The 14510-nt window shown below is 23.8% G+C and overlaps 4 protein-coding genes across 4 annotated transcripts; all 4 read right to left on the reverse strand.

Moving 5' to 3' along the window:
• Positions 1-1782: 1782 nt before the first annotated feature.
• Positions 1783-3376, reverse strand: MKS88_004454 (fam-a protein; the record flags this gene model as incomplete). The annotated part of the gene is made up of 5 exons (XM_067217633.1): positions 1783-1881; positions 2160-2393; positions 2556-2665; positions 2865-2934; positions 3113-3376. 5 exons carry the CDS (start codon positions 3374-3376, stop codon positions 1783-1785), a joined length of 777 nt encoding a protein of 258 aa, XP_067072041.1.
• A 1629-nt stretch (positions 3377-5005) lies between these two features.
• On the reverse strand, positions 5006-6052 carry MKS88_004455 (DNA-directed RNA polymerase III subunit RPC4; the record flags this gene model as incomplete). Its single annotated transcript, XM_067217634.1, has 1 exon — positions 5006-6052. One exon carries the CDS (start codon positions 6050-6052, stop codon positions 5006-5008), a length of 1047 nt encoding a protein of 348 aa, XP_067072042.1.
• A 1192-nt stretch (positions 6053-7244) lies between these two features.
• MKS88_004456 (DNA polymerase alpha subunit B) lies at positions 7245-8876 on the reverse strand (the record flags this gene model as incomplete). Its single annotated transcript, XM_067217635.1, has 1 exon — positions 7245-8876. The coding sequence occupies one exon, from the start codon at positions 8874-8876 to the stop codon at positions 7245-7247; it is 1632 nt and encodes a 543-aa protein (XP_067072043.1).
• A 1869-nt stretch (positions 8877-10745) lies between these two features.
• MKS88_004457 (replication factor C subunit 3) lies at positions 10746-12281 on the reverse strand (the record flags this gene model as incomplete). Its single annotated transcript, XM_067217636.1, has 2 exons — positions 10746-11735; positions 12237-12281. 2 exons carry the CDS (start codon positions 12279-12281, stop codon positions 10746-10748), a joined length of 1035 nt encoding a protein of 344 aa, XP_067072044.1.
• Positions 12282-14510: the final 2229 nt, after the last annotated feature.

Here is a 14510-nt window from a genome sequence, read left to right on the forward strand (position 1 = left end):
AACTACTTTTTTATGGAAACATAATGAATCATTTAAAAGGCTAAATATTCTCTCATATAAGAGTAATATGTATATATATATATATATATATATATATATATATATATATATTTTTTTTTATAATTCTTTTATAAATGGTTCCTTTTTTTTGCTATGCAACAGTAAAATAGATACATTTTTAACAGTAGTATTTTCACGTAATACGTTTATTTATACCAGTAAGTACATTGCACATATATATATATATATAAATATATACTATTACAACTTTGAAGATCTTTTAGGTGAAATCAAATATATTTTGGAAATAAGGAGCATAATTAAAAGCGCAGAATTAGAGGAGATATTAAGAATAGCTCGTTGGAAAATTCAATATTTAAAAAAAAAAAAAGAAATTTTGTTCCAAAATGATTGTAAAAAAGAATAAAAAAAACTTAACACATTTTGCGTGGTTAGCCTTATTAATAATACCAAGTTTTTATTTCAAGAATTTGCTTTTTGATGTAATACAGAATAAGCACATATATATATATATATATATATATATATATATATATATATATATATATATATGTATAAATACATATAAACCCACACATGTGGACAAAAATTAAAAATAATAATATATTAATATTATTATGTTTATAATACTACCTGTGGGGAATATGCTTAGTGACAGTATTTTTTTTTTGCAATTTTTTTATGTGTTTAGTTATGAACTTTTTTGAACCAGCTGTCTCCCTCTGACATTTTAGCTCATATTGCATTTTTGCTTTTCTCTTTATGTCCCCACAAGTTATATTCCCTCTTCTTTTCCTTTTCAGAATTTTTCAAGCCTCAAATTTGATAAATTCAAAAAAAAGATTTACAATAAAACCCTTAAGCGCATTTCTTTGCCAAATAAGAATTTTGAAGAGATGAATAATTATATACTCCATGATAACTTTCACTAGATTGAAGTGAGACACGTTCGCACATATATATATATATGTATATATATATATATATATATACATATGTTTTATGCGAACGCATGTATATCTTATGAGAAGGTGTCGTGATGTATAAATTACGAATTGAAGTATCTTTTGGAAAGTAGTTTCACCAACGTTTGAAATAAATAGAAGAATATATATTATCCCAAATGAGCTGTCTTAAGATTAACAAAAATTAAATACGTGTGCAAAATGAAATGGAAGGATTAAAATGTATGTTGTGTGCAAATATATATATGTACATAGGTACACATGCGCATAGATATATATGAATTATACTATTTTTCATACTCTTTTACGCTATACGAGTTTTGTTTTACTTTTTTTTTTTTTTTACCGTATGTATCAACTAGAATACATTATATTAATTTTTTATTTGAAAAATAATGTTTTACAATTTAGAATAGTGTTTGGAAGTTTCATGAACACGTAAGTTCCTTTTACCTTTTCATAACGTACGTATATGTACACACATCCAATCACACATGTATATATACATACGTACATATATATATATATGTGAATCTACATATTTATGTGCAACTAGACCCAATTGGGTTATGTAAAAATTTGACAAAAGATACTTTAAAACAAAAAAATAAAAATTCCTTTGATGAAGTCTTTTAAATTGGCCCAGAAAAAAAAAAAAGAAAAAAAGAAAAATATCATTATAACTACATAAAAAGATATTAATAAGGGTATTATATACAAAGGGATATAGATATGCCATTAATTTAATAATTAAACTAATAAATTCTGTCATAATCTATTCATTCAAATATAATAATCATATATTGTTTTTTAACATTGTTAAGAGTGACATTTTGCTAGCCTTAATCTTTCGTATAATAAATTGAGGAATCAAAGATGACGTATCAAGCTCAATCTAAAATAAGGTAATAAAAGGATAAAAAATATACGTAATGCATCATTTAAACAATAATTACAGTTTTATGAACATACACATATGCTACGTAAAAATGAGTTCATACATAAGTAACGAAAAATAAAATAAAGATAATATGTATGGATAAAGTAAAGATTACATATATAGATAAAATAAAGTTAAAATAAAAGTAAAAATAAAAATAAACCCAGAAAAAAAGTAAAATTTATCGATGAAAAAGCAATATCGAATAGCACTTATGGTTGTAGTTTTTTTACCGAGGAAATATAGGTTAATTTCATACTCGTGTTTTCTTTTTTAATATAATAACCAGACAAATTAATAAACATTTTTTTTAACGAAGAGTTCATAATTTCCTGATCACATTCAATATCAATTGAAAAGGAATTTACGCTACTGATAAAAGGATTTACAAAACTGCTTTTACCTTTTTTATTATTGTCATTTACATTTAACGACACACATGTAATTATGTAGGACTCGCTATTTATCTACAAACGTTACGAAAAGGAGCGTAAATATATTTGCATGTAAAAATAGTCATATATATATATATATGCATATAAAATACATTGTATTAGCTCATTTATATGAATGGTTGGTGCAAAAATAAGGTAAAATTATTTTAAAAAAAAAAAAATGCATCTTTTTACTTTTTTTTTGTGCGCCAGAGTATAAAAGTATCTGCCTTCATTTCCTAATGTGCCCTTATAACTTTGTTGTATTAATATTAAATCCTTATCGTACACTCGAAGAATTTTACCTAATTAAATACATGCGCACATTTTAAAATGTGTCATTATGCATCCAGTTGTATCAATGTAAATGGAAAAAAAAAAAAAACGAAATTAAATTAAATTAAATCAAAACAAATTAAAATATAATAAAATGATAATATATTAACCAAATAAAAAAAAATTTCAAAATGATATTATCTGCAAGTATGTGTTTATTTTTTAAACCTTCTATAAAATGTGGGTCAAATTTTTTTGTGCCATTTTCGTCCCATATTACTCGTATTAATTTTTCGAGCTAATTAGTAAAAGTATTATGAATATTTTTTTTTCTATGAATTTTGCGTGATTTTTTTACGTTTTACGTTTTATGATGTACACTTTATGTTTTATATTCTACGTTTCACGTTTTACGTTTTATTTTTTTTTAATTTTTTACATTATATACTGTTTTAGTTTTTTCCATTTGCTTATACCTTCGAGGAGTCGTGGAAAATAAGGCTCAGCTTTCCTACATCCGTATTCTTAACTTTTTTAAAATACAGATGTGATTCTTTATCAATAGAACTGTATTTGTTATAATCATTATCCTCTACAGCAAATTTGTATAAAAGTTTATCTGCCTCTGTTATAATTTCATTAACTTTTTTAATTTCTTCTTTATTCTTGCAAACTAAGTGTTTCATTTTTTTTATTTTTTCCTCCATGTCCACCTCATTATTTACACTGTTGCTACGCATTTTAGAATTTGTTTACATTTCGCTTTCGGTAAAAAAAAAGGAAATCACTAAAACAAGGGTGAACACACTATCTAATACTTTTGCATACGTATGCATATATTCGTGTATGTAGGTGTAATATATAAGATTACAGGTTTGTAAATGATTGCAATATGTACACATTTATTTTTTTATATACATATATACTTTTAACAAAAAAAATAATAGGAAAAATGGTTCATATATACAACTAAAACAAAAACATACACAAAGAAAAAATAACAAAAAGGCGTGAAATACACAGATTAGAATAATGAAAAAATTACGAAGAACAATTTAATGCAAATAACAATTTCTTAAAAATTTTTAAATGTTGTTATGGAGTACGAAAGAGTTAATCTAAAAGATATCAAAATGATGCACACGTTTATCTAATAAAAATTTACACCTTTTAAAATACTCAAATGTATGTAAATTTATACATAAGTATTATGCGTACATATAAATACTTGTCAAAAAAAAAAAAAAAAGGGTAGACTTTCATTTATAATATTATAATATTATAATATTATAATTTTTTTTTTTTTTTTTTTTTTGTATGAATTTATATTGTTATTTCTTTTTAAATTTTTGACTGATACTTGTTTTAAGTTTATTCAATTACTATTGTATCAAACAGTTAAATTTTAATAAAGCACCATTTGTTTTATTTATTTTATAAAAGGGTGAGAGTGCACATTACACGTACATAATACAAACTTTTCCTATTTAAAAAGAAAAAAAATATATTAATTATGATGTGCATGCAAAAGGAAAATCATTTATTTTCCACTTACATTTAAATATCTTTTTAAAAATATAAAGACAGTAATAGTATTAAATATTTATTCCATTCCCGTGTTTAAAATAAATAAAGCCAATTTACTTCCTTTTATTATAGTAAAAATATTTCTTTAATTAATATTTAAAATCATTTGCTGTTGAACAATGCATATTTTTTCACATTTTATATTTGGAACAAAGCGGGTACATGTATGTACTTGTATAAATGTATATTTACATAGGTGAAACAGCACATATATACATTTATAAGCACAATTTGGTGTTACATAATGGGGAAATAAGAACGAAACTAATCAATTATTCCAAGTGGAAAATTTTCCATTTAATCCATATGATAAACATTATTATAGCAATTATGAATAACTCTTAATATTGAACTTTAAAAAAAAAAACAAAAGATGAGGTAAATTTATATAAAAGTGCAAATTTGTATATACACATTACTTCATATAAATATATATACTTATGTCAGTGTATATATATATACGAGTATATATATATGTGCCTATATGTATATATGTATAAGTGCGTATATGTGTATACGTGTATATGTATGTATTTGTTTACGTATATGTATGTATACATATCAATAAGTATAATTAGTTGGATATCTTTTTAAAGAACTAAGATTGTCATGTTTTTATTCTATGTAACATTATTACGTAAAATTCTTATTGTCATCTAAAACATGGCTGCAATGGAAAACACAAAAAAAATAAAATCATGTATTAGTTTTTTTTCTTAAAAAAAAAAAAAAAAGCAATACATGATTACAAGATGATACGAAGACATAGGAAAAATAATTTTTTATTTATTATTTATTATTCTTTCTATATTTGGAGTAACAACTACTTTATTATCGCAGTTTCCTAAGAAAATAAACTCGGAATTTTCCTTTATGTAACAACCTATTTCTTGTGAAAACGTACATTCCGATCCTTCATTAACATCAAATAAAATGTCGTTAATTTTCATTTTAATTTTTTTGTTCTTATATATAATTAGCTTTGCAAATTTTCCATTAGGTATTGTGTTTATATTGCTAAGCTTGTAAGCGTCTTTATCGGGTTTTTCAAATTTTTTGTTCCCATGTTTTATTTCCTTTTCTTCTTTTTCGTCTTTTTGTGCATCACCTTTACCTGTTTGCAAATCTTTTTTCCCGTCTTTTTCTCCCTTTTGCTTCATATTCTCTTTAGCTTCATTTTTATCATCATTTTGAATAACTGCTGGTAGCATATTAGGTAACTGGATATAAAAAAAGAATGGTTCCTTATTTAAAAATAATTTTCTTATTTTCTTTTGCTTTTCATTATTATTAAAGAAGGGTAAGGTCAAAGGCAAGAAATGAACATCAGAAGATATACATTTTTTATTATAGAAAATATTTTTACTTATGTTATTTAACTCATATATGTCAATAGATGTTTTTTTTTTTTTTTTTTGGTCTATGCATTCATCATCATTATTATTTTCTTTTAATTGCTCTTCGTTTTGTAAGTTTACTTTATCATTTAAAGTTTCTTCTATACCTTGAAAAGGAGAAACTTTATTAATTATTTTATTATTATTAAAATAATTTTCATTTTTTTTTGTTTCTTTTTGTAAATCAACGCTAATTGTTTTTTTTATTAACTCTTGAATACTTTTATTGCTTAAACTATCTTCTAATTTATCTACTTCATCATTTTTTATTTTATTTTCATTTTTTAAATTGTCTATATTTGGTACAAATTTTTTTAGTGTACTATTCTTATTACTACTTGCACCATTTTTTAGGTGATTCGATTTATTACGTAACGCGTTGTTGATGCTTCTTCTCAAACTGTATTCGTTATAATTATGTCTATTATTCATTATTTGATACTTATTAATTCATATACTCTGTATATATTCTAAGCTAATCTATCTGTTTTAGCTATGTTTACCTAAGCACCTTTCCGTACAGCTCATGTTTAATTGCTACGTATTTATATGTATAAAATTTTTTTGTTATAAGTATATGAATTATCAGCCCTTTCTTATGTTATTCGTACATATATGAATATATATATATACATATTATAAATGCTGAATGAGTAGAAGCTGGTGTATTTAAACTTAAAAAAATAACTTCGTAGTTATGTATTATTTTTTTTTTTCCTTTTTAGCATATTTTATAATGCAGTTCAGAACAGGCCAATGCTCCGTAGAAAAAAAAAAAAAAAAATTATTTTTTGCTCAGTTATTTCTTAATAAAGGGTATGTACAATTTTTATTTTTCTATGTTTCTTTGCTTCATTTTTAATTTGAAAACAAAAAAAAATCTTTTTAAAAAACGTTCAAAAAACAATTCTTTTGTAGAAAAATAGAAATGTAAAAATGTTTCTTTCGTATTTCTTTTCGCATATTTTACAACACCATATATATTTTTGAGTATATTATTAAATTAAAAAATGTCAACGGAAATATTTTATTTATATATACAACTGTTTAAATTTTGTTTACTGAGGAATAAGAAAAAAAAAAAAAGATAATTAATGGAGAAAAAAACGGACGATAATAAATTTAAAAAAAAAAAAAAGCAAAGGAGGGAAGTAAAAAATTAATATTATGAAGCATTAAAGGGGGAAATATATAATATTATTATTACATTATACAAAGGTGCAAATTAAAAATATCGTAAAAACGTATTGCCTAGATTAAATTTTTAATATATAAAAAAAGGGCATAATAAAATAAAAGTTATTTTTTTCTTTATTTATCACCTTAAAAGTTTTCATTTTTTGTGTAGAGATATATACTGATAGCAAAAAGGAAAAAAAAGTCACCTTGAACTATATTTTTTTTTTTTTTTTTTTGCGTTAAAATATAACAATTTCAAGGTTGTACGTACTTTTGCTAACCTTGTATAGTTTTTTTTTTTTTTTTTTTTTTTGTATCTGTTTCTTTTTCCGTTTATATATACCTTTTTTCAATCTCTCTGATACCTTTCTCACACTTGATTTATGCCCATTTGTACATGTTGCATGTTTACCATGATGTTTCCACATGTTATGCTTATTTCACCTCAATCGCTTACCTTATTGTGGTTAACAAAGACATTTTCGAGAATAACCCTTTTTGACAACTCGTATGATTCCGTTGGGGGTAGTATATAAATATTTGAAAAGAAATTAGATGGTTTTGCTTTACTTACATCAATGGAATAAGGACATATAAATAATTTTTTGTGTATTTCCTTTACATACGACTTTTCATTAGTATATGATGGAAACAAAAAAATATCAGGTAATCTATTTGGCTGAAATAGCAAATTTTTAAATTTAGTAATTTCGATATTGTACTCGGATGGATAACAAGGAAAGAAGGAAAGTTGTCTTAAAATCTGTTCAAATAAATAAAATAACTTCATTTCACTTGGTCTACACAATAAGTTTTTGCTTAAGTTATATATGACATCACATGATGTTAAAGCTATTTTTAGCTCATTTATATATATATAAGATGGGTTGGATAAAAAGTGCACATTTGTTAAATTGGCATTATTATTTTCATAAAAAAAAGGGGGCTGAGGTAATGGATAAATATTAATAGAATCATAAATTGATGGGATAATAAAAAAATGTGTTTTTTCTAATAATTCGTTTTTTGCTAATTTTACAATTTTTTTAAAAATATCTTCATAAATAACATTGATGTCTCCTATTTTTAGAATCGTTTCACTAAAATTACGAATATATAAAAAGGGGCCAAAAATTAAAACTACATGTGGTAATTTCTCATTTACTATTTTTAGAAAATTGTCTAAGTTGTCATTATAATCATTATCTGTGTATACATATCCATTGCAAATCATTATATGTATATTATCATTATTATATAGTTGTAGTATTTTAACACTGTCTTTATCATCTAATTTGCTATCTTCTTCTATTTCTTTACAATTAAAATATTTTAATAAAAATTCGTTATCTATTTTTACATTTTTTAAATGAGTAGGTAATCCAGCATATATGTTACTTACATAGTATTTTATACTGTATTGATTTATTTCTTTCTTTCCTTTTATGGCTAAAATTTGACCCAAAAAAAAACATAAGTTTTTCATATTATTTAAATTTAATAATTGTGCCTTCTCTCCATTACTCCATTTTATATTCCCCTCTAAAATTATATTCGATTCACTTATATTAATTTCACTGTCCGTGTATATCCTACCAAATATATAACATTCTTCTTCATTCATATTTAATATAGGACTTATTTGTATATTCAAATTTAATTTTTCAGAATACATTAAAAATAATTCTAAAAATAGCGTTATCTTTTTATTTATACTCTCAGATATAATATTTGTATCTAGTCCTAAAAATTTATAATTTTCATCTATCGTGTTAACACAATTTATATACCAATTATATTTATTGTTACAATTTATTCCTGCCTTTTCCGTTAATTCGGCATTGTATTGTTTTACATAATCATAATCATATATGATATTGTCTTTTAACAAATTTTCATTTTTTATTAATCTTTTGTTATATTCCCTCAAATAGTCTTCAAATAATTTATGGAAATTATTTTTGTGCTTATTTCTTTCAAAATAATCGAAAACTTCCTTTAGTTCATCACTTATGCTGTTATCTGTGTAATACGTTTCAAGAAAAAGCTTCACGTCTGCCTGTTTTATCTCCTTCATTTTTTCGTTCTCTTGAGAAGCTCACTGACAATAACTGGTTAAGTATGTGAGTATGATAAATACATGTACATATATGTGTGAGTATATTTGTATGTATTAGTGTACGTCTACGGGTACGTTTATGTGTATATATATATGTACATATACTTGTATGTATATATATGTATATTTACGAATTCATTTTCAATTAAATACAAATTATTATTCATTGAGGAAGCATAAACACTTTTCCTAGAAACTGAAAAAAAAAAAAAAAACTTGCTTAGGTTCGTTTTTGTACTTATTTTTAGCTCTGTTTTTTTTTCTTTTTTTTTTCTGATGCCACAATTATATAACAAAAGGATCACTAAATTTTATTTCATAAATGTTTCCTTTTATTTCATAAATGTTTCCTTTTCTTTTATGAATGTTTCATTGTATTTAATTTTATAAATGCATAATTTTTTTTTTCTTATATGTATATTTATACTAACCAGTTGTGATCTTACAATACCTTTTGAAATTTATTTTTACTTTTTAACTTCGAAAAAACACTCCATCCTTAAGTATACAATATATACAATCCAATATATCTTTTTAAAAAAACAGCTATAATTTTTTATTATAGAGTGTGCAAAAATTTATATATATGCTATATATACTTATACATATATATACACCTATTTCATTTTAGTTACATATGTATGCTTATTTATATATACACGGGAATATAAACATAAGGTTAACCATTTACATTTATCAAATCAAATATATGCAAAGCCTTCACTTTACTCATATTAATCAGTTGATTTAGACAAAATAACTCATAAAAGCAAAGCTAGTGCATGTTACATAAATGAAAAGACGTATAATTTACGTAATAAAAAAAAGAAAAAAAGAAAAGACATACTATACTGAATTCATAGTTTTAAGAAAAATACCTTCGTTTGTAATAATTGAACATATAAAGCTTTAAGCATGATTAATTTTTCGTATTAAAGTTCGTAATGCTATATGTATAAAATAAAAAATTAATAATTTTAAAAGAAACTCAGTGCGAAGGAATTGAAGGGAAAAATGAAAATATGTAAATGTATCGATTAGAGAAACTGTACACAAAGGAATAATATTATGCACAAAGGCATCTCTGTTTCTGATATTTAAGTGGAAGCTTGTTTACAGCAAAATATTTTTTAAAAATTATAAAAAAAGAAGGAATAAAAAGTTTAAGGTTAATCAAAGTTTTATTAATTCGGCTAATTATGCACATATATATATATATCCATTCATGCCTACAATTAAAATAAAATTAGTGAATCATATATTTGAAGGTCATTACAGGTTATGTGTGACAAAATAAACGATGAAGAAAAAGGTATATAACATTTTTAATAAAACTCTGCGTTTAAAAATGAAAACCGTTTGCTTAAACCCGTATACTTTTAATCAGTATATGCGCACACTATATTACACATACGTATATATACATACGCATCGTATAACATATAATACCCCAAACGTTTCTCCGTTATACATTTACTATTATGGGTATCCCTATTTTATTATTTTTTATTTGACTATCTAGCTCAAATAACATAAATAAATATAATGAAATTATAATTTAACTTTTTTTCATGAAACAATTTATACATTTATTTGTAAATGTAATACGTTATGCAAATAAATCTTACAAATTCATTTGATTCCCCTTGTTTTTTTTTTTTTTTTTTTTTTATTAATATAGTATATGCTAGTACCCCTTATACATAATATATTCAGCTCAATGAAATATAAAGATATCTGTTTAATTTTTAAATGATAAAAACATAAATTTTTTATTCGGTTTATGTTGTTCTTAAATATTAAACTTCTTGTATGTGCTAGGCTTTTTTATATGTTACTAATATCATATTTCATTTTGAAAAGTTCGGATCTAAATTCAACAAAAGCACTAATTAAAGCAGATAAAGTGATTTGTTCACTAGCTCCGGAAGAACATCGTTCTTCTATTTCTCCAAAATTTTTAAGTAGTAGGCAAACAGCAGAATCTGGGAAATCATAAGTTAAAATTGATTCATATAAACAAACCATAATATCTTTTATTGAATAACCTTTACTGTATTGCATTTTTGTGACAAATTCATATGATTCTTTTATACTACTTTTCATAAAATGTTCCAGTATATCCTTTACTTCATTAGGTAGTGGAATATCTAGAGTTGATAATATTACATTTTCATCAATTGTCATATTTTTGTGGCTCAATGATACTACCTGCAGGCAATTTAAAATTCTCCTCATATCCCCACGTCCGACACGTATAAGACTTTCTAAACCTTCTTTTGTAAGTTTTACATTTTCAGATTTTGCAATATCTAATGCTTTGTTTATCATATATTCCTCTTTTAATGGTGAGAACCTGAAAGATGTACATCTTGACTGAATAGCAGGAGTTATTTTATTTACATAATTACATAACATGCAAAAACGAACATTCTTAGCATAGTTCTCCATAATTCTTCTCATTGCATTTTGTGCAGGAAATGTCATATGATCAGCTTCATCCAAAATAATTAATTTTAAAGACGTTTTTTCGCAAGTGTTATAATGATTTTTTGATTCGGCAAATGTTTTTATCTGATCCCTAACAACATTTATGCCTCTATCATCAGAAGCATTTAATTCTAAAACAAATGAACTTCTTGAGTCTCCATATAATTCTTTACACACAGCTAATATGGTAGAGGTCTTACCAGTTCCTGGGGGTCCATGTAATAATAAATGAGGCAATTCCCCCTTTTCAACAAACTTCTGTATTGTTGATATAACTTGTTCATGCGAAATTATATCATTTAACACATTTGGTCTATATTTTTCCACCTGAACAATGAATAAAAAACAAAATTACAAAAAAAATTGGACAGGTTACAGCATGCACCAATACTGGTGTATAAACGTTAGTGAGTGTATACATATATATATGCACGCGCATAATATTATGCATCAATACGATAAATTCTTGCGTGGGAAGCATGAAATGTATAAAAGCACTTTTTAACACAAAATGACATTATGTGCCGTCTTATCTATTAACGCCAAACTAATTATACATACATGTGTATATATATTCTCTCTTTAGTTTAAATGAATCATAAATATATGTTTTAAACTTTATTCAAAATGACATTAAAATTTCAAGTAAAATAAATGAATATATATTAATAATACCCTTAACATACACATACATGCACATAACTTTGCACAAGAATGTCAATGTTTGTATATATATATATATATATATACGCATATGTAACACAACATATATTACTGTATAGTATTTCTTTTTTAAAAGAGCTCTTGTTTCCAAATTTTCGTTCTTACCCATGGCGTGAGTTCCTCTGGTTTTTGGTTTTGAACATCAATCATTTTTAAGTATTGAGGTATAATTGCTCTATTTTAGATATGAATGGAATAAATTTTACCTTAAATAGTCATTTAAAAATGCTTGTTGAGATAAACTATATTTTATAATTTTAAATTTCATTTATTTTTATAAAAAAAAAAAAAAAAAGTAAATGATAAAATAATAATGCTACGAATTATTTTCTTTTTGCAAATTCATTTTGTCTTTTGAATACATGATAAAATTTTGTGCTTTCTCTATTTTTAACTGTATTTATTTAAAGAACTTATTTTATTCTTTATTTTCAAATGAAAAAGATATACGCGGGGTTTTTTATGTTCTTACTACTTAAGTGTTATATTAAATATGATATACCTAAGTACGCATCTTTTATTAATAATAAAGGAGTATAAAAGGAAAATCATATATTATATGTGTATGTATAGGCATATATTTACAATCTTTTTTTTTTTTTTTTTTTTTCTTGAGAATGTTAAAAAAAATACTTAATTCAGAAAAAAAATAGTTTTGTCATTTTCAGTGTTTCTACTACTCAGTTTAGGTTATGGCTTCCCTATTCTATTGATGAAATATTTACAAGTAAAATTATATAAGGTAAGTACAAACAGAAGTTATGCTTACTTTTTCGTTAGCGTTGAAATAACTATTTTTTTGCAGAAATATCACTGATTTTAAAGCTCACAAAGTAAAAAGTATATTGTATGCATATATATATGTAAATTTGTAGGTATATTTGTAAGTTTATTTGTATGTATGTATTATGTATGTATGTTTGTTTGTATGTATGTATGTTTGTTTGTATGTATGTTTGTTTGTTTGTATGTATGTTTGTTTGTTTGTATGTATACACAAAAAGGTTGAACTCACTATTGTGCTTTTTTTTCTTCTAAATTTGGCATGATACTTAAAAGTTTTTTGATATAGTAGGTTATTATTCGTACATCTCGAATTGGCGGAAAACGCTCATAAAATGTATTCATCAAATAAAGGTCAATATGAATTTTAGAAAAAATTTGTTCTTAAAAGGTCTCTTCATTAATATGCATTGAAGCATTTGTTTTCCTTCTTTTTATTTTGCTTTAATAAAATAATATAATATTCCATAGTTTTACAATTTTTTAAAAAAAGGGGACAAATTATTTGTTTTCTGTTAAGTGTGCGCGATACAAAGAAAAAAATAAAAATAAAAATTACAAAATAATAACAGACGGTATATATATGTCACGAATTTATGAAAAAGTAAAATGGTTGAAAAATATGCATATATATGTTATATACTTTTTTTTTTTTTGGGAATATTTTAAAAAGAAATATACAACGAATAGCTTATTATATTTACTTTTGTTCACTCAAAAATTGTAGGCTAACGGAACATAAAAGAGTAATATTATTCTATTTAAGTTGTTTTCCAAATAAAGCATAGTGTGCTGTTTTGTTTCACAAATACATGTATTCATTATTTAATGGTCTAGTAAAGTAAGGGATTAAAACAATACTTACTATTTTGAAAAAACAAGAAAATTCTTCATATGAATGATGAATATGCTTATATATTCATGTAAATTAATGTTTATAGAGTATTTTTTTCTTGATCATTTGAGCATACCTTATTTTAACACCTTTTAAAAAAAGTTATATGTGTATTAATAAAAAAAAAAAAAAATAAAATAAGCCAAAAGAAATTAAAAGATCTAAATGTTAAAAAATAATTTTCCTAACATATTAATTATCCAGTGATTTTTATTAGTGCAATACTTTGAAAGATAGGAGATTCTTGATGCATTAAAAAAAAAAAAAAAAGAATTATTTCATTTATCTTTAGTTAATATCCAATATAATATCATCTCTGTATGCATATATATATGTACGTAAAATGAGCATTCTGTATATTTGGCGAAATTTTATTTAGATTTTTGCTTTCTTTTTAAAGACTTATTATAAATGTGCATATGTAACAAGTCGCAGAGGCATTTTTATATTCGAAATTTAGCTAAAATGCTAATCTTACACAAATATGTGTTTGTTTATATATATATATATACAAGCGCGAAAGTATACTTACACGTGAAAATAGGCAAATATAAGGTATAAGTAAGTGTATCCTTATACATTTTTACATATACATTTGTGTTTTCATATGTCCGCTTATATTTGGTGTAAGAAAATGCAAAATGGTAGAATATGAATTTAAAATGAGAAATGCATTAAAATTAATATTGTTCAAAATATAA

The sequence above is a fragment of the Plasmodium brasilianum genome, chromosome 12, assembly GCF_023973825.1.
Source record: "Plasmodium brasilianum strain Bolivian I chromosome 12, whole genome shotgun sequence".
NCBI lineage: Eukaryota > Apicomplexa > Aconoidasida > Haemosporida > Plasmodiidae > Plasmodium > Plasmodium brasilianum.